The following is a 21,851-nucleotide window of genomic DNA, read 5'->3' as shown; positions in this document are numbered from 1 at the left end:
ATGATGGATACTTTTATTGATTCCACATTTTGGCTAGTGTGCTATACAGTGCTGCTGCTATAAATATGGTGGAACATGTATCTCTTTGATAGAATGAGTTCATACCTTTTGCATAAATACCAAATCCACCATTTCGCTAAGGAAAAACATCCTGACTCAGATGAATGACAAAGCAAAAGATAGGAGTAAATTTAGCATTGCTAAGGAAGGAAACTATCCTCCCAGCAAGATTGAGAGTGGTGGGTGAGATCTTGGAGGAACATCAACTTTCTTCCCCAGCCCATCGGTGGTAACTCAGAGCAGATCACACCCGTCTAGCCTCATTTTCTTCTTTTTTCCACATCTCAGCCACTTCCTCCTAGCAGCCCCAACCCATGAGTTCCAAAGACTTCTCTTCTGCTTTCTTCCAAAGTTGCATTGCAAAAATGCCTACTCTTAAAGCTTCATACCTTTTACCACTATTGTGACATCTCAAGATCTAATCTCTTTCTTTTCTAATCAACACTATGATGTGCTGATGTAGTACAAAACATCTGGACCAACACTGAGAAGAGCCCAGTAGCCAGTTGCATGATTATCAGGTCAATGGTATGCCCAGACATCTGGCTGACTTTTCCTATGGATTATGGTACTCATATACACATAGCACTCTAGTGCTTCTAAGTCAGTGTGGTTAGGTACCCCAGCATAAAATAATTGAAAGGAAAAAAAAACAGAAGAGGAGGAGAGCTGTGCTACACAAAGCAAGGAATAGAGGCTGTGGGTTGATTTCTGTTCTTGGCTCTGCAACTTACTACTATACTTCCTGGATAACTCACTCAACCTCTTTGTGTCTTGCTCTCCTGGTTGATTGAGTAAGAGGCTAGGCTTGAGTATACCTGAAATCCTTTTTTTCCTAATCCATGCATAGGCTACATGACTCTGATTTTGCCAATCTGTGTTCTCTGCTGCAGTGAAGCCAATGATTTGTTTCCACCATGTTGTTTTTTCTTGCACTGACACCCCCAGAGAGTCGATCTGACAAGCAACCCACAGGCTTTCTGCATTCAGCCTTTACAAATCAGCCCCTTGGCATCTTGAGCTACTCGGCAGGAAACCAGACTAAGCAGTGTACTTAAATCTCTTAGGTTCACTAATTGCATTGCAAAGAAGACCTATTACACACCTCAGCAGAGCGGGCAGAGACATATAATAGGAAACCTGAGTTGCAAAGAAAAGACATCTAATTTATGACGTGACGGTCAGACCTCCTTCACGAACCCCTCTTGGCACTGAGCAGCCTTCCAAATTACAAGCTCAGTCACCCAGTTGATAAACCAACACTAGGAAAGGCAGATATCACCAGTCTCTCAAACAGACTTTCCCCTGCTTTCCTGTGTCTAGACACACTTGGAAAACAGTCAAATTAGACTAAAGAACTCAAGCCAGGTGGAAACCATATTTTAACAAAAAATTATCACTAACCCAAGAAGCTATTTATAAACTACATGGTTTCACCAACACTCTTTCTGCCAACTTTTGTTTCTAAAGATTTGTTTATTATTTATTTGGAAAGCAGAGCGAGAGTGAGGGAGTGAGAAATCTTCCATCTGCTCACTCACTCCCCAAATGGCAGCAACAACCAAGTCTTTGCCAGGCTGAAGCCAGGAGCCTGGAAGTCCATCTGGGTCTCCCACATGGGTAGCAAGGGCTCATGGCCTTAAGCCATCTCTGCTGCCCCTCAGGCTTATTAACAGGGGACTGGATCAACAGCGGGGTGCATAAGTCTGGAACCAGTCCTCCAAAATGGGATGCCAGAGTCACAAGTGTAGGCTTAACCTGCTTTACCATGATGCCGGCTCCTTTCTGCCAACTTGTGACTTCTTTTTCAAGAGTTGTAGAATTTGGAATCAAACAGGACTGACCTGCAATTCTGGCTCTGCTAGTCTCTAACTGTGGCACCTAAGGGAAAATCATTTGATTGCTCTGAGTCCTATTTCCTCTTTATAGAATATGGATAATAATGACTTCTTTATGTAGACAATGTAAGGATTAAATGAGATCATCTGTGTACATGGCCTAGAATATACCATTGTCACTGTCACTGTTGTAGATCTTGTGGGATGTGATAGCCCAGCGTGATGACAGTTGTGTGTTTTTATAGTTACAGTAAGAGACAACCTGCTGAATGAGACCATATCCTAAAGATAAGAAAGCTAGCATTCCTGTTACCATTGAACAAAGCCCGTGTGCTGACTCCATATAGAAGAACAAACAGTCATGTGCTGCATAATAACATTTTAGTCCACAAGGGACCACACAGACAGTGGTGGTACCATAAGGTTACATGGAGCTGAAAAATTCCTATCACCTTAAGATGTCACAGCTTCTGTGACTTCATAGTACAATGCACTCCTCACAAAGCTAAATAAGTTTACTGACCACTAATCACATATAAATGGAACATATGAAATTATGCACCTACATAGTACTTGATAATAATATTAAATGACTGTGCCTGGTTAATGTATTTATTGTATCATGAATCATTGTTTTAGAGTCTTTCTGTCTATTGGTTTTTTTTTTTTTAATTTACTATAAAACAGCACGCCATGTTATGTGGTGGTCTCCTACATCTTCAGTTTACCATGTCTTAATGTCAACAAAAGGCTACATTGAGTGATGGTCCTCTCCTATCTAGATTTGTGTAAGTAAACTCTGGTGTTGGCACAATGACAAAATCACCTAACAGAGGGTCTCTCAGAAGGTACCCCATCATTAAGACTATAAATAAAAAGACCATCATTAAATTCCTGTATTCCCAGGTCACTGAGTAGTGGGGTGAAATTTCTTTACAATGGCTTTACAGTTACTCCCTGAGACACTGGAAATCATAAAGACTCAAGTTCAAGTCCCTGTCTCTCATTGCTTTATATCTTTGGGTAGAGTCCTCAGCCTCTAAGTACCTAGTTTCTTAATCTAAACAGAGGCACAGGCTCCACCCTTGTAGACGTCCTTCCTCCATTTCCTAAGCAACTGTGCTAAGGATGCAAGCAGCTCTTGTACAAGGCACATGGCCACTCCTTCCTTTTGCACAATTGCCATTCTATTTCTACTTAGCTACTCCATTTATAGTGTTACATTTCCCTTTAAGCTGTGGAAAATTATTTTTTTTAGTTTATTAGAAGAGATTTAGGTCAGGCTGCCTTGAGAGAGACCATAATGGAAACCTCATGTAAGTTTTGTATCACATCAAGCAAATAACTACTTATTGAATCTTTCAGAATTTCTGAAGGGTTACTCAAGCTCAGCTTTGTGCAGTAAACATCAACCCTACAAGCACTATCTCCATTAAACCAAAAGATCTTTGACATGTTTATTTTGTGAATTGAGTCTTTTATAAAAGATGCATCTTCTTTTTCCCTTTCTAACTCAAAATATGAAGTCAGACAACATCTGAGACCCTAGTGATAGGGAATGTATGCCAGCATAGTCTCTGAGGTCCCATCTCTCCTCAAGGGTAAATCTACCTTGTTGTGTACGTTGCTTTTGACAAGAAAATTTAAATTATTTCTTTACGAGTGTCCTGTCATTCAAATGTACCTTTCAGAGCCAATCAGTGGGCCCGCGTCCTGATGTTAGCGCAAGGGGTGGGACCGGCAGCTCCGTTTCCGATGGCAGGGTCTGGGGAAGGGGCGGCAGGCCAGACATATTTATATCACATGTATCACCCTATTTGTAGTATTAGCATAAGTGTTTCATTTAAGACCTATTTGGACCGATGCAATAAAGGAAACGTGACTTGAAAATAAGTATGGTAGTTTTATCTGTTCTCTTGACTAGGCCATAGTGCTCAAATACTTGGCTAAAACATCATTCCAGATGTTTCTGTGCAAGTGTTTTGGGATGAGCTAAATATTTCGATTCAGTGGAATTTAAGCAGATGGTCCTGCATGCAGTGGTTGGGCCTCACCCAATGAGTTGAAGATCCAAAGGGAACAGACGGGGCACCCCTGGACGAAAGGAAATCCCACAGTTTTGGACATGCACTGTCATATTGGCTCTTTCCTGTGTCTCCAGCTAGACATCTTTAGGGCTTCTGTAGCAGGGTTCTGCTCTGGATGTGACCCTGCAGATTTCAATCTTTGTTGGTGTCTGTAATCATGAGCCAGTTCCTTGCAATACATCTTTTTCTTTTATATGTGTGGGTGCTTGTGTGTACACACCCTGTTCATTCTGTTTCTCTGGAGAACCCTAATACAATACATAACCCTAACATCCTAAATTTCCAACCTTTGTGGGCTTCCTACTCTATCAACCAGCCTCTTGAAGGCAGAGTAATGTTGCATTGTTGGGTGAACAATTTCCAGTCATTAGAAGCAGACTCTATGAAGGCAGGAAAGCAACACAGGAGCCTCCTGGTCTGCCCTGGGGCACCTCCTCTTCACATGCGGATCAGCCCATTCTCTTCCCACCCAAAGGAAAGCTGATGGAATGGATCTAAGCTGCACACCGTGTTTGCTGCTGGGTTTGGTAAGGGAGGAAATGTGAAGATGAACAGAGGAAGTTCAGGTTGAGAATTTATCATTCCCTCTGACACCAAGCAAGCATTCAAACCAAGATGCCACGTGTTGTGTACAGAATTGTGTCTGGCTTTCAAAGTATTAAAATCACCCTTACCGTAAAAGTGCACTGGTCTTGGGCCAGCACTGTGGTGCAGCAGGTTAAGCCAAAGCCTGCAGTTCCAACATCCATTATGGATGCCACTTGAGTCCCAGCTGTTCCACTTCCCATACAGCTCCCTGGATGTGCCTGGAAAAGTAGCAGAGGATGGCCCAAGTCCTTGGGCCCCTGCCACCCATGTGGGAGATCCAGAAGAAGTTCTTGGATCCTGGGCCCTGGCTTTGGCCTGACCCAGCCCCAGTCATTGCAGCCATTTGGGAAGTGAACCAGAAGATGGAGGATTCTCTCTCTCTCTCTCTCTCTCTCTCTCTCTCTATTTGTAACTCTTCCTTGCAGATAAATATTCTTTTTTAAAAAATGCATTGGCTAACTTTATTTCTAACACTGTAGTTTCCCCATAGTGAAAAAAAAGGATGGACCCCTTATTACAAGGCTTTGGAAAACTGTGAATCGTCGAAAAGTTCTGTGTATACTCTAGGCCAACATTCAATTTTACATAAGTAATACATGAGGATAATCATTTGGCTTTGTAAAAGAATCAAGTAATTTTACATAGACTCAAATTATTGAGATAATACTGATTAACATACAGCCTTAACAAGTGTGTCTGGGGAGCACCTTTGACCTGCTTCCCACAGTACCTATAGCTCAGATCTCTCTCAATGCACTATAAATGTATGAAGGTAAGGAAACCAAGGGACTGCTCTGACCTTCACGTTCCTCCCCTCCTCCTCCTTGGATAAACTTTAGCAGCCTAGGGTCTTCCTCTTCCTATTAAAAAAAAAAGAATCCTATTGCTTCTGGAACTGCCTAAGACCTACCTCCATAGAATGGAAAAGAAGTGAAAATCTGCAACATCTTTTTTCATCTGAAATAAGCTAAGATACTTGAATTTGCTCACATCTAGGCTGTTGGTCTTATCAGAAGACCTGGTTTTGCCACCTGCCAGTTGTGTGATTCTGGACAAGTTACTGAATCTTCACCAGACCCCCCTTTCTTCCCTCACTGGCAAAATAAGCACCACACACTTCCCTCACTTCATTTTGCAGGGAATTAAGATAAAACAAAAAGGCGAACTGGGGGCAGCCAGAGGCAACCTGGATATCCCCTACAGCGTCAGTTTCTTCATTCAGCTCTGCTCTGGTCTGCATAATACAACTTTTTCCAGCATGCTGTGCACCAAAGTAGTTCACTGGAAATACAGTAATTAGCATTACAGATAAAATGACACTGCTGCAATGTTAATTACTGTAGTGCAGATGTACTGTTCGATTTAGATATCATACATAATGTTGTCAAGCCTTTATTTTTAAATTAAAGTGCAACAAACCATACCCTGGCTACACAGCTTTTTATGATTAATACAAATTAATGTTATTTCAGTGTCTAGGGAAAGAGTGAGGAAAGGGGGTGTTGTATCTAATTGTAAGAACACACAGACAAATGGTAAAGTTAAGGAACCCCCATTAACTTTCTGCCCCATTCAGCTACCCACATTTTGTGAGGTCCAGGAGGGCAGGAACTGAGCCTGGCTTGTCCTCACCATACTATTCCTAGCTCCTAGAATGTAGTCACTTGCCGTGAATATTTTGTGAGTAGCTGACCCACTAAATGAATGAATGAACAAAGACAGAGCCAAGCAGGCAGAAGGGTTCTGAAAGTGAAGTGGAAGAACTCAAAGGTGCAAGGGTTTGTTCCCCCCGCTCCTAGTTTTGTGTTTGCTTTGTGGCGTTGGAAATGCTATTGGACGCTCCCCACAGCGAGTGCTTTCAGTCTGGAATGAATTGGCACCATGCAGAAGTCAGAGTTCTTCATTATGACACCGCACAAACCCTGGATTCCACCAGGCTATAGCGAGAAGGAAAGTTGTGATGATATCTTCCACATCATCTAGCACCCTTGCAGTACTCCAAAGTGAGGGAAGAAAGGAAATGAAAATGCTTGACTGTTACATATAGGGCCAAGCATTACTTATTTAATTATCACAACAACCTTATGGGGATTTTTTCAACTTTTTAAAATACTTTTAATTTATATAAGGTGAATGAACTTCATGTATTTCATATATACAATTTTAGGAGCATATTGATACCCCTCACCTTCCCTCCTCCATCCTTTCTTATTCTCGCTTTCAATTTTTCCGATGACATACTTTCAGTTTATTTTATAATCATACGCTTAACCCTCCACTAAGTGAAGAATTTAACAAATACTAAGAAGAAAAAACACTGTTCCTCAACAGTAGAGATGAGAAGTAAACAATAATCAGATTCAAAATATTAATTTCACTCCTATACATTATGTTTTTTGTGCTGTATTAGTTACCACAGACCAGCAAAAACATAAGAGATTTGTCTTTTTGGGATTGATTTATTTCACTAAGTATAATGGTTGTCATTTGCATCTATTTTGTTGCAAAAGATAAGATTTCATACTTTTTTATGGCTGGGTGGTATTCTATAGTGTATATGTACCATATTTGTGCAGTCATCAGTTGATGGACATCTGGATTGATTCCATATCTTAGCTACTAAGCAATAAACATTGGGGTACAAATAACATTTTTGTATATTGATTTCATTTTCTTTGGGTAAATTCCTAGGAGTGGGATGGTTGGGTCATATGTAGATCTATTTTCAAAGGTATCTCCATAGTGTCTTCCACAACAGCTGTACCACTTTACATTCCTACCAATAGTATATCAGAGTACCTTTTCCCCCACATCCTCGCAAACCTCTATTGTTTATTGATTTCTGTATGAGAGCCATTCTGTCTAGTGTGAGCTGAAACCTCACTGTGGTTTTGAATTGGTTTCCCTGAGGGTTCATGATCCGGAGCATTTTTTCATGTGTCTGTTGGCCATTTGAATTTCATCTTTTGAAAAATGCCTGTGCAAATCCTTTGCCCATTTCTTAACTGGATTGTTTGCTTTGTTGATGTTTAGTTTCTTGAGCTCTTTATAAATTCTGGATATTAGTCCCTTATCAGTTGCATAGTTTGCAAATATTTTCTCCCATTCTATCAGTGGCCTCTTCACTTCGTTGAGCATTTACATTGCAGGGCAGAAGCTTCTTAGCTTGATGTAATCCCGTTCGTCTATCATTACCTTGCCTGTGCTTCTGGGGTCTTTTCCAAGAAGTCTTTGCCTATGTCATTGTCTTGCAGAGTTTTCCCAATATTATCCTCTGGTAAGTTTATGGTATCACATCATAGATACTATGGTAAAATACATATAGCATAAAATTTACCATCTTAACCATTTTTAATTTAACAATGCCATGATCAAGTACATTCATATGATGAAACCATCCCTCCCATGTACCTCTAGATCAGTCCTCCCTGCTGCTAGTCCTGGAAGCCACTATGCTATTGTCTGTCTCTGATTTTGACTACTTTCAAAACCTCATAGATGGGGAATCCATTTTTATATATATATTAATTGCTGATAAAGATGGATTGTGTCATTTTGCTATTTGTTTTCAAGATGCCTTATAGACTTTTTGTCCTTCATTTCTTGGGGGAGATTTTTTTACCTCTGTTTTATGGTTAAAGAAATTAAGACCTGAAGGACTTAAGTAAGCTACTGAGAAAATAGACTGTGAATCTTCCAACTCCAGACCCCTGATTTCTCCACCTGCTAATTGACAGTGAGTGTTTTTTTTTTTATTTTGACAGGCAGAGTTAGACAGTGAGAGAGAGAGACAGAGAGAAAGGTCTTCCTTCCATTGGTTCACCCCCCAAATGGCCGCTACGGCCAGTGCGCTGCACTGATCCAAAGCCAAGAGCCAGGTGCTTCCTCCTGGTCTCCCATGTGGGTACAGGGCCCAAGCACTTAGGCCATCCTCCACTGCACTCCTGCGCTGCAGCAGAGAGCTGGACTGGAAGAGGAGCAACCGGGACTAAAACCTGGCACCCATATGGGATGCCAGTGCCACAGGTGGAGGATTAACCAAGTGAGGCACAGCACTGGCCCCATCAGTGTGCTTTTTAAGCATAAGGAAAATACACAAGCATATAACATATCCCATCTTGGTTCAATGGGGAACAATTTTCTTAGGAATGTTAGACAGACATGGAATAAAGAATTTTTGGAAGTACAGGGAAGCCCAGTGTTAAGAGTATTGATGCTATCAGGAATCAGAGCCACTCATTGGATGCTGCCCATAGGCTTTGCTGGACTGAATCCCATGGCTCTGTGCTTAATGTCCTTTGAAGACAGTTGCAGAGATCCAGCTCTGCTCTGTGGGATCTCCCCACCCCTACCTAGCAGATGGATTTGACAATACATAGTAAATTCTGTAGTAATATGTACACTAGTTGACTTTAAATTTTTCCTAACAAAATATCCCTGGATTAGTAAAAACATGTAGCCGTCTGGATATTTAATGTAATAATTTTTAATTTTTTTATTTATATAAGGTAAGCAAATTTTGTATATTTCATATATACAGATTTAGGAGCACAGTGGTACTTCCCATTCTACCCTCCCTCCTGCCAACACTCCTACCTTCCCTTCCTCCTTCCTTACTTTTTTAAAATTTTTACAGTGATATACTTTCAGTTTGTTTTATAGTCATAAACTTATCCCTCCAATAAGTAAGGAGTCTGACAAGTGTTAAGTAGAAAAACCACCATTCCCCAGGAGTGTAAACAAGAGCTATAAACAATAATCAACTCTCAAAATATCAACTTCACTCATATATATTACATTTTTTGTACTCTGTATAGTAGTTATAATAAATCAGGGAAAACATGATATTGTCTTTTTGGGAAATTTTAAAAATAACTGATAAAGTGAAATGAGTATAAAGAGTCAATAATAAACTGAAAAATTTTACAGTGGAATATTACATAGTCATTTCAATGAGGTGTTGCAAAAGAACAAAGAGAAATATGTTAGTTAAAATAGCAAATATAAAACCATATATACACAAAAATATGTGAAAATGTATTTATTATACACATAAAATAATTTCCAAAAATATGGGTATATATGTAGTCATGAGTATTAAAAGGATATGGGCCAAAATATTAATGGTGATCACTGGTAATTGTGGAACTCTGATTTTTCTCTTTTTTTAAAAATTTATTTATTTATTTGAAAGGCAGAGTTACAGAGAGGCAGAGGCAGAGAGAGAGAGAGAAAAGTCTTCCATCCACTGGTCTACTCCCCAGATGGCCCCAACCACCAAAGCTGTGGCGATCTGAAGCCAGGAGCTTCTTCTGGGTCTCCCATATGGGTTCAGGGGCCCAAGCACTTGGGCCATCTTCCACTGCTTTCTCAGGCCATAGCAGAGATGGGAAGTAGAGCAGCTGGGACTCGAACCAGCGCCCATATTGGATGCTGGCACTGCAGGCAACAGCTTTACCTGCTAGGCCACAGTGCTGGCCCCACAACTCTGATTTTTTTCCTAAAGCTATTCTATATCTTTCAAAGCATATATAATGCCTGTGTATTATCTTAATTAGAAAATAATTTTATTTAAAGATGGATGTATTATCAAACACAAACCTATCTTGAACCATTATACTGCAAGGAAAGTTATGAATTCAAACATAAAAGGAAGTTCTCATTATCTCATAGTAATTAAACAGTCATTTATGTGAGCCTGGAATACAGAAACGAAGTCTTTGATAGGGATCAAGAAATAGCTTAAGGAAAAAAGACATGTATTGGTAAGAGGAAAGTATCTGAAAAAGATAAACTCAGGCCCCATGAAGGAACTGGCCCAAAGGATACAAAGATATCTGAAACTCAGCTATTCATTCTCTCTCTCTCTCTCTCTCTCTCTCTCTCTCTCTCTCTCTCTCTCTCTCTCTCTTCTGATCTTTGCTTTGCATCACAGGTTGACTGGGCCTCATGTGACTTTGTACTTCAGGCATGCAACAGAACCTCTGCAGAGTATCTGTCCAGACTAATGATAGTTCAGATTCACAGGAGAACATAATTAACTTGGGAAGAATCAGTTAGCTTTAAAAAAAAAAAAAGATGTATTAATTTATTTGAAAGTCAGAGTTACACAGAGAGAGAAGAAGAGGCAGAGGGGGGTGGGGAGGTCGGTCTTCCATTCACTGGTTCACTGTCCAATTGGCTGCAATGGCCAGAGCTGCATGGATTCGAAGCCATGAGCCAGGAGCTTCTTCCAGGTCTCCCACGCGGGTGCAGGAGCCCAAGGACCTGGGCCATCCTCCACTGCTTCCCCAGGCCATAGCAGAGAGCTGGATCAGAAGTGGAGCAGCCAGAACTCAAACTGGCACCCATATGAGATGCTGGCACACCAGGTGGCGGCTTTACCCATTACACCACAGCGCCAGCCCCATTAGCTTTTGTAGAATAACCAATTACCTCAAAACATAGGGAATTAACCATATAGCTCCAAGACTGTGGGTCAGTGTTTTTCTGGACTGGGCCAGACTAAGCTGATATTTACAGGATCAGTCTGTAGGTGAATCATCCATGGAATGACCACTCTAGGAAGGCCTGTACTAGTATGTTTGTCTTCACTGTGTGGTCTCATTCTCTAGCACGTTAACCCAGGCTTGTTTGCATGGTAGTCCTAAGGGATACCTTAGGATGCCTTCTGACTCACAGTAAGTACCACAGAAGCCAAGTGGAGCAAGAGTGCCCTCTGGAGAGGCTGCCACTCCCTACTCCACATGTGGCGTAGTATCTTCCCACAAAGAGGAAGCAAAAAGCACTGGTCTAAGCACCATACTGGATTTGGGGATAAATGGAAGTAATGCCTCACTTGACCTGTTGTCCATTGTCTTGCAGGTCAGTGGGACTATGTACAACACTGGAAGACATGTATCCCTCCGCCTGGACAAGGAGCACTTGGTCAACATATCAGGAGGGCCGATGACATACAGCCACCGGCTGGAGGAGATCCGGCTGCACTTTGGAAGTGAGGACAGCCAGGGATCAGAGCACCTCCTCAATGGTCAGGCCTTCTCTGGAGAGGTATGTGGGTCTGTTCAGTACTGAGTTTAAGTGCCAACTTATAAAATTTGATGCCCAGTTATATCCAAGGTATGATAACAGATGGCAAGATTTCTCTTGAATCTATGAAATGGAAAGGGCTGTACCTGTCTCCTTCTGTCTGCTGCAGATTGGCGTGGAAGCCAATGTTTTCCAGAGGAAGCAGCAATGAAACTAGAGCTATATCCTTCCAGGACACCGGGGTAACTTCTGAGATTCACACCCCAAGATATTTCCAGAGCATTATTCAGCTGCAAACCCTCATCTTTCATGTTTCTTTTCAAGTACTCCTTCCTGAGTCATCAGCCTCCCCTGGGCCATGCAGGGTAGAAGTTCTCCCTTCTGACAGAATGGTTCTCATTTTCTCAGAACCTTAACGTACTATAGGAAATGAATGTCAGACAGCCAAATAGTTTGCCTGAGATTTTTGGAAATGTCATCATGTACCACTGTTTATAGTGAGGGTCACTATGGGCCATCATCAACCCAGACAGAACTCAGACCTCAGAAGTGAATCCAACCACAGTTTCAATTATAGAACAAGAGCTACAGTTAAACAAATGTCATCTGTGAGGTGACAATTGACAAGCAGGGTATAATTTGGTTCCTTTTATCTCCATTTCACTTGAGGGTGTTTATCAATCAGAGATCAGGGTCTTTACATGCTAAATAACCTATAACTCCATTTCTACTTAAGTGTCCTCATTAACTGATGTCAGGAAGGCTTTTGAATTACAGAAGGATGTCTCCGAGGTGGTCTTTTGTTTTTTAATCCATGCCATGTTTAAACCTAACGTTGTTTTAAATGTGGTGAGGCCATGCACTGAGAAACAGACTCACAGCCTTAATGAGTCCACGGCCATATATTGATGTGTGTTCAAACTGCCTCAACTAAAAGTCTTCCAAAAACTCATCTTGCTCCTAGGGATGCAGAGACTTTTTGACTTTATATATATATATATATATATAAAAGAGCTTCCACCACAGAACAGTTCAAAGACTGCAATATTCAAATCATTAAAATGTAATTTTATATGGCAATGGAGAGGCATAAGTGTAGCAGCAAACTCTATGGAAGAATTGATGAATTTTCCTTGAAGGAGTCGGGAGAGATGGTGCCCTTTCAACAGGGCTGCGACAAGAGGCAATGAAGAACAATTTTAAGAGTATCAGCTTTGGAGTCAAAGGACCCGAATTTATAGCTCCCGCTTTCATACATACCAACTATGTGATCTTGGGATGTTACTTGATCCTTCCAACTCATACTTTAGACAGCCCCCAAGGTTGTTTAAAAAATTAAGTGGGATTCCCAGATGTAAGGAGCACTGGAAGTACTCAATGGTTGATAGATTTAAAAAAAAAAAAAAAAGATAAAACAAGAAATAAGAGATAGCATGAGCAAAGGCCCCAAGACATGTCAAGGAACCAGGTGTTGGAGCAGCTGCATGTAGATTTCATCTAGCATTTTGTCTGTGATCTATTAGTAATGGTCGCATAGACAATGAGGTTGAGTTTCCTTCTTGGATCTGTAGGGGTAAAAATGCTAAAATTGATTAGGGATATCTTCCACAGGCACTGTAATCGGTGGCTCCTAGGCATTACAGAACCTGAGCTAGAGTATACTAGGAATATGATGAAAGCATGGCAAAAACACAATGTGAGAGTAACCAGAAACCATGCGAATTAGAGAATATTCAAGTTAAACTCTTCCTTTTAGTTATATAGATAATATAGATTATTTTAAGATCTGTGATTATTTATTCACAATTATTTGTTTGCTATTATTCCTTTGTTTTTTTCTTCCCCACCTTAACTGTCATATTCAAGTCCCTATTACAACACTGCCTTGGGGTAAAAAATATTTATAAAATAAGTAAGTGAAAAAAATAGACATTGTTACAAGGCTAACATCTCTACATTACAGAGTTCTTTAGAGTCACGTGCTTCTTAAATATATAATAAGGGTGCTTTGTAACTTGTATATGAACCTCAGTTTTCAACTATGTGTTTCCAAAGTCCTTAAGGAAAACATAAAACAATTTGATCTCGTAGCTTATGAATTTTCCTAGACCTACCCAGCCCACAGGTGTCAGGTGCTCCAGGAAGTCTGCATTTCAGAAGTTCCTAGGACAGTCTCAGGATCAGCTTTGTGAAACACTCCTTTGATGCTACATTATTAAGCATTCTCAATGAAAACAGAAAATGCTTAAACAGAGTTGCAAACCAGAATTAACTGGGGAGTGCTGTCGAAATATTCATGCCTGAGTCCTTCTCCAACCAACTAAATCAAGGTCAGGGAGTAAGGTTGAGGTGTGGACACTTGTAACACTTCCCAAGTGGTCAGCAACCACTATGGAACTTCAGGTTAAGTTCTGCCTGGATTATCCCAGATTCATAAACAATGAGAACTTTATTAACCAAACCGTGCTGTACAAATAAAGGGGGCAATGAGGCAAGCACTTAGCCTAATGGTTAAGATGCTCAAATCTCACATTGGATTGGTGCTTGGGTTTGACTCTCAGCTCCGGTTCCTGACTTCAGTTTATCCTGGGGGCAACAGTGATGGCTCACGTAATTGGGTTCCTACCACCCTACCCCAGGAGACCTGGATTGAGTTCCTAGCTCCTCATTTAGGCTGAACCCAGCCTAGCTGTTGCAGCCATTTGAAGAATGAGCCAGTGGATGAGATCAAGCTCTCTCTGTGCTCTTCCTTCCCCCTCAAATAAATATTTTTAAAGCTGTAATTGCCATAGGTGATTGCCCCCTTGAAAATGGCAAGAGCAGAGACATTATCTTGACTGACAAGGTTTAGAGAATAGCTTCCCAAGTAGGTTGGTGTCTCGCTCTTGCTCTCGCTCTCGTGCGCGCGCGCTCTCTCTCTCTCTCTCTCTCTCTCTCACACACACACACACACACACACACAATGCTCCAAGGCATACTTGATCATTAGCCTCAGCATAAACACCATTGTACCTGACCCTATACTTCATCATTTGTATCACATTTCTTTCCAAGCTCCTCAACTGAGTGGCCTACAGACAAATTGGTGTGGGTTTTGGTGAAAGAGACTCAAATTTTGGAAGCTCTAAAAATAATGTTATATAGGAGATGGTTGGCCAGGTTGTTGGCTTTGGAAATATTTAAAGGGCTCCAGTGAACAATAAAAGTTTGCTATCCCCTATGAAATGTGATGGAAGAGACCTAGCATCAATGGGTAGAAGCTATAGGAAGATGGAGTTCAGCTAACTCCATGTCCTAACAATGAAAGCTATCCGTCAATGAAGTGGGTTTGCCTCTGAATATAGTGGATTCTTGCCATTGAGATTGGTAATCACTGAACAGAATTTGGTGACTTCACAAAAGTAACACATCCCAATGAGCAAGTGGATTACTAGATTTTCTGTACCGTATAATGATGGAATTTTACACACACTGTGATTTGCTTATAGAAAATTCCTCCCACTCAGAGTCCACTGAAAGTTAGTCTCAGTGCAACTGACCATAATTTCCCCTAAGCTTACATTTTCTTTTTCTTCTGTGCTACCTTCAAAGCCACCTTTGTTCTCTACTTTTGACTATCCTCTGAGAGGACTCAAGTAGACACTTCTTTCTAGCAACAAAGCATGTGTTTATTTTGTTGACAGTGAATAATCACATTGCCGTCTACTCCATCCATCATTGCTGATGGTGATAAGTCAATTAATGCCAGGCATTTTCCTTGGCACAGTGCAATAGTCGTTATCTGAAGAGCTGTAGATTAATTGCAGTCTTGTCTAGTGAGGTTATTGTAATTGATGGTAATCATTTGCTTTGTTTTATAAAGCTGTGTAGATGTACGACACAGTCAGCAACTGCATTTTTATAAAAAATTATTCATGTCCTACATGGACAACTCCTGGACGCCTTGTTGGGGGTTGTTGATAAATGAGCATATTCAAGGATTCAAATGTCTTGGTTTTTTTAAGAAGGGAAAATTAACTGTTCTTAATAAGTAAGACCCTTAGCTTGCTAATCATGTCTAAATACTTAGATTAATATCCAGTATAAAGTAGGGTGTTTATGAAAAGAAACCAATACATTATCCAGGCAAATGATGATATTTGAAAAGAGCCATACTTCTGGATTAAGTTGCATTAGTGGGATTGCATAAGAAAAATCTTTTTTTCTTTGGGAAAAATTGGACTAATTTATTTTTTAAAAACCTTCCTTAAACTCTTCTTTGCAAAGGGGTGCCCCAAAAATTGCACCTGCCACCTCACAGGATCCCTGTAGCCAGAGCCTCATGTTAATTTTATCCGATCTTTACACGGCTGTTGTGCTGTCTGAGCGAGGTCTGAGCTAGACCCCCGTTTCTGGCCAGAGAAGCATACAGTCTATTGAAGGATATGCATATTAATGATACAAACTAATGTGGGTTATATTTGAGGTTTATTCCAGAAGGGGACTGTGAGAGAGCTGTCTGAGTCCTATTAAGGAGAGAAGGGATGAGCAGCTGTGCAGACTGACCTACTTGCTTCTCCCTCTGAAGGTGAAGTAGAAGCACATTGACCTTTCACAGTCTCAGCCTCTGGGGTCCCTGGTCCTGCTCAAAACACATCTGGGGGGGTGGGGGAGGTCATAGCTGTTGCTATAGCAACAGGCTAGATGGTTTCATTAAAAGGAATTAAAGTCATAGGTAAAATATGGGTATTTTTTCTTTTCTGCAGAGGGCTCTGAATCAGAAAAAACAGTGTCTCAGAACCAAGAACTAAGCCTAAACAACAGGCAATGCCAGCCTTGTCCTCTTCAAGGAATCAAGTATTTGTCTCCTTGAGAGACTGGTTTCCCTAAAGCAACACACATTGTAGGAATAAGCCACTGACATCAAATTGTCCTGAAGTGTTCTAGGGTATGAAAAGTGCTGAGGAGCATTTACTAAGGAAGAACCAAGGCCCCATTGGCATTGAATGCTTAGATGTAAGGGAAGGGCTTTGGCAATCTAACTTTTTTGCTTGGCTGGGACCCCCTGGTGGAGCCACTCTGTTGCCACAATTGGAGCTTGAAAGGGAATGAGGATTGAGATGATTAAGAATAACAGGTTCATGGAAAGGCTACTGTGTGCTGTGGCAAAGCTGTTTCCTCTACAGTGAATGCCAGCTCCATTTCCCTACCCCACATCCACCTCAGTCCCCTGGTTAGAGCCTCCCATTCCTCCTCCCCTCCTTTTATTTTTTTTTAAAGATTTTATTTTTTATTTATTTGAAAGAGTCACACAGAGAGAGAAGGGGTGTGGTGGGGGGTCTTCCATCCACTGGTTCATTCCCCAATTGGCTCCGCAACGGCTAGAGCTGCGCTGATCTGAAGCCAGGAGCCAGGAGCTTCCTCCCAGTCTTCCCACGTGGGTTCAGGGGCCTAAGGACTTGGGCCATCTTCTACTACTTTCCCAGGCCATAGCAGAGAGCTGGATGGGAAGTAGAGCAGTCAGGATTCGAACTGGTGCCCATATGGGATGCCGGCACTGCAGGCAGCTGTTTTATCCACTAAGCCACCGCGCCAGCCCTCCTCGCCTCCTTTTAGTCAGTATGGTGCTGCCTCCTCCTGACTTCCAGAAAACTCTGCATATTCACCCATCCCAGGAGTCTGCACACCGTGGACAATGGGCCAAGTCCAGCCCAGGAGCTAAGCTATTTTAAAAGATTCTAGCAGAAAAAGGAGGAGGAGGGGGAAGACAAAGAATAGGAGTAACAGAGACTATAAATGGCCAGAAAGGTCAAAATATTTCCTACCTGGCCTTTTACAGAAAAAGGTTGCTGATCCCAATATATGATGTTACCCATCACTGTGCATTTTGGAACTGTTCACTATCACGTCTGTTGGAACCACACTCTTGACTGATGGGAGTTTTATCTTGATCACTGCAGTACTCCTTGCATCTGGTATGCTGTGTGGCATACGAGCACAGTCGATGAATGTTTACTGGGTGAAGGGATAAGTGATCTCAGTAACCTCTGGAGGACAAGATCTGTGCATCTTTGTACCTAACCCCTGCTTAAGTGATGTTTGTGGAGTGAGTTACTCAGTTGCTGAATCAACAGCTCAATCAACTATTACTGTCTCAGAAACAAAGACTTTATACGCTCTTCTTTTCCTGAAATCATGATTGACATGTCTTACATTCAGGAATTATACAAAAATGCACAACCCCCTTTAAATTGAAGACAGGATGTTTTAATCAAGGTGCCCAAAGCATCAAATTCCATTAGAAACTGGAAATGAGCTAAAGTGGTTTAGTCATAGCTACCATTAACCAATCTGATATTCTCAGATTTCTCTGGGAAAAAGAGTGTGCTTCGAGAAATTCTAAGTGCATTTATGAGGTACCAACCTAGCACTGTTCTAAACGTGGTAGAGGACACAAAAGGATTGGACAATGAAGTGTCACCCTGGAGGCGTTTCAGGCTCACTGAAGGGACAAGACACAGACTAGAATTAATTACTGTGCAGTACAATACAGAAATTGCTCAGTCACGTTCTCGAGTGGCTGTGGAATCTCCCCACTAACACCCAGACCTTGTTTGCAGGATTTGTAACTTATGTTTACTCAATTTCCCAGGTCTCCTTTTTCCAGATTGAGCACTTATCATATGTGCTACACCAAATAAAACAGATAAAAACCCAACCCCATAAGGTGCATACAGTCTAGTAAATTTGGTAAGTTAGATTGTGATAAATGTTATGGGGACAGAAATAGAGCCGAGAAAGGAGGGTCAGGAGGAGGAGTGAGGTGGTGATAAGTTTAAATAAGGAGGCCTGTGTGGGCCTCATTGTGAACTTGCCAGGGGACTTCCAGAGGACGGACACTGCAGACATTCCAGTCAAGGCAGTAGCACTTTCCATGGTTTCCAGTGGGAGAGCTAGGAGCCCGCATGCAGTGTAAGCAGCACAAGCTCACATGTAGGCAAAGGATGTGAGCTGTGAGAAGAGCGAGCAGGTCCAGGGCACCTGCCAACCACATGGGTCCTCTGTCTGGGCTTTGGCTTTAATCCTGAACAAACTTAAAGCACACTGACAGAAGTCCTCCCATTTAATCACTAAACACTATTTCCATGAGTTTGCTCTTAGCGTTATTGCCTTCTCATCTCAGGGAACTGAGGCCTGAGACCATCTAGTCAATGAATGACCAAAGTTAGATGGAACCCAGAATGTGGGTCAAGGTTATTCCATAAACTCCATAGTAATGATTACTTTGTCTTCTCTGGGCTTTGGTCTGCTAGGGAAATTAGAAGACTGATAACTTACAGGCCCGCCCAGGATTTGGTAGAGGGTCCTGTCTTCCCAATCAGCCTGTTAACTCCCTGCAATCACAGAGTAGGTTGTACTTTTTAGTATCTCCCCATATGTGTAATGGGCAATGGGGAAATATTGATGAACAAAGGGATTGAATGAATAAATGAAGATAATTTAAAAGATCATAGCTTTCAAAATGCCTAAATTATGCCCAGTATATATGAGCTAAATTATAGTCATAATGGCAAATTACATCATTTTAATGTCAATATTAACAGGAGTTCCAGAATTTTTGTGTTAAGTTATTCACAAATTCAAAGCAAGTGAATTCTTCAAGGTACTTAGGAGGAACAATGGAACAGTTGGGAGCTAGTGTGCTGGAAAATTTCATTTAGATTTGCTCATTTCAACCCTGGAATTCCTCCCAGGATCAGACTAGGGAGCTTGTCTTGCTGATGACAGAGGCCAAAATTCTGGGTTCCAGTGTTCAGTCCTAACCAGAGTGAGCAAACTGACCTTCAAGAAGCAAAGCAAGCCGGCGCCATGGCTCAATAGGCTAATCCTCCGCCTTGCAGCGCCGGCACACCGGGTTCTAGACCCGATCGGGGCACCGGATTCTGTCCCAGTTGCCCCTCTTCCAGTCCAGCTCTCTGCTGTGGCCTGGGAGTGCAGTGGAGGATGGCCCAAGTCCTGGTCATGGGAGACCAGGAGAAGCACCTGGCTCTTGCCTTGGGATCAGCACGGTGCGCCGGCCGTATCGCACTGGCCGCGGCAGCCATTGGAGGGTGAACCAACGGCAAAAGGAAGGCCTTTCTCTCTGTCTCTCTCTCTCTCACTATCCACTCTGCCTGTCAAAAAATAAAAAAAAGAGGAAGAAGCAAAGCAGAGGTCAGGAGCCCAGATGGTGATAGAGCGCAGTATAAAAATACCAGCAAGTAGATGATAACTCTGCTATAAAGACAAGAATTCTTCGCTGTGGACATTTTTATAATTACCCCCAGGAAGACAGCCCAGCCAAGTCAACAGTTTTCTGAGTTGTCAGTTTTGATAGGTACAATAGGACAGCCTCAGAAAGAAAACAAAACTTTCAAAGACACCCTGTTGGAGTCAGCACACCATCCCATTGACTGCATCCCAACGCCAGCCTGGTCCTACCAGAATGGTGCTGAAGCCTCCATCTTCCTTACGCTTAACTTCAATTCCAACCCCCACCCCTGGTTTTCATCTAAAGCAGGAAGGGAGGTGTTTTATTACACACAGAATATCAAGAACAGGCAGATGATATTACAAAGATAAAGACAGGCGTTAACTGGAATCTGAGAGGCTCCAGCCTCAGACCTGTCACCATGGAGACCTTCACTGTTACCTCTTTACAGGTATGCAATGAGGTCTTTATCATACCCAATGGCACTGCAGTTAGAAGGATGAGTGCTACTCCTAAGGGTTCCATGAACCAGCTGTGCTGTTTTTCACTCACTTCCAAAATCACAGGGCTAAATTCAATTGGACAAAGGGGTGCTGCGTAAGAATGATCTATTCACTACTATTCTGACCACTGCCAACAGTTCATGAAGATTTGTGGATGTTCCAGGAGAGGTCATATCTCCCACTTTAATTCTACCCAAAGCTTCCTTCCAAACCGATTTCAGAGATCATCTCTTCAAGTGCACTTACTATAGGTACAGAGGAAAACGTAAATGTTAGGTAGGACAAGAGACCTGCCCAAGCTCACTGAGGTTTAGCAGCAGAGTTAGAATCAGAGTTAGAATAAGCATCCTCATTCCTAGCTTGGGATTTTAAAGTTTGCAAATAAAATTTGAAATTCTATCAAATCCAAGGATTGAAGAGGTCCTATGGGGTTATCTGGTGTAATTGTTCAGTGAAGCAAGTGCAGCCCAAGAAGACCCCCTGCATGAGTAGGTGGAGCCTGCATGAGTGAGTAGAGCCCCATCACAAGGGCACTGCTAGAGTCAGCCTCAAAAAGGCAAAGACATGGGAAGATTTTCTTACAAACATGGGCAAGGATGGGTGTTCACAAGGGCATGGATTCAGAAGTCATCACATTACTAGCAAAAAAAGAAAAAAGAAAAAAAAAAAAGCTTGCCAGTATGTCAGTAAGAGAGCAAACAATAATAGTGCTTGAATGCAAGAAATGTGTAGATTGAAGCTTACAAGACTAAAATGGAAAGTGTAATGCCTTAAGTCTCCTTCTTTGGTCTCATGAAAAGGCAAGTCTTCTATTACTATTACATTAGGAGCAGAAGAAGATAAGCAGTGCTTTTGTGCAGCGTGAATCCCCTACCCATGCTTCCCAGTAACCCGCCAGAACAGCTCAGTAATATTAAATATAAGTAATCTAGATAATAATATTGCAAAATTAAATCATTAGATGTCTAGCCACTCCATGGATGTGCTGCTGTACAATTCAAAATAAAGCCATTTAAAACCCTCAGATTCATTTGCTCTGACATATCGATAAACTTTTGCTGAAACAAAGCTAATCATCTCACTGGTGCCAACTTAATTGCTCGCCAGTTGACAGATAATAAACAGACCTGAGGATTAAAATGTGAACTAATTACTGTACTCAATTCCATTTACTTGATTTCATGTTCCATTAATTTTTTTGCATCATTTCTGGTGCAAGCCTCGTATTTATGGTTGCCCCCGGATGAATTATGCTACTTAGTTTCTGTGGCCTGCTCATGTTTAGAATTGGTTGAGAAAGGCAGAATTCTGGGCAGTTGATATTTAACCGAAGCAGCTTAGGATATAGGAAGTGAAGGGAATTATCTGATCCCAAATAACCAGCCAAAGTCAGCCTCTGTAACTCTGTGTCCATCTCAGAGGTTAAAGGGCAGCATTAGGGTTACTCTCATGATTATCCACTGGGTCTGTGTCTTAGAGGCAGTCTCCAAGAGCAGTCAATGGCTGTCTTGGCCTG

General features: G+C 41.7%; 1 protein-coding gene across 1 annotated transcript in view; it reads left to right on the top strand.

Annotated features, from left to right (window-relative positions):
- Nucleotides 1-21,851, top strand: part of CA10 (carbonic anhydrase 10) — a 565,541-nt gene that overhangs the window by 437,940 nt on the left and 105,750 nt on the right. Inside the window, exon 4 of the mRNA XM_062175200.1 lies at nt 11,438-11,623. Coding sequence (XP_062031184.1) covers nt 11,438-11,623 — 186 coding nt within the window. The remainder of the gene's footprint in view (nt 1-11,437; nt 11,624-21,851) is intronic.

This window comes from Lepus europaeus, chromosome 18 (genome assembly GCF_033115175.1).
Source record: "Lepus europaeus isolate LE1 chromosome 18, mLepTim1.pri, whole genome shotgun sequence".
Taxonomy (NCBI): Eukaryota; Metazoa; Chordata; class Mammalia; order Lagomorpha; family Leporidae; genus Lepus; species Lepus europaeus.
This window is presented reverse-complemented; position numbering and strand designations above follow the sequence as displayed.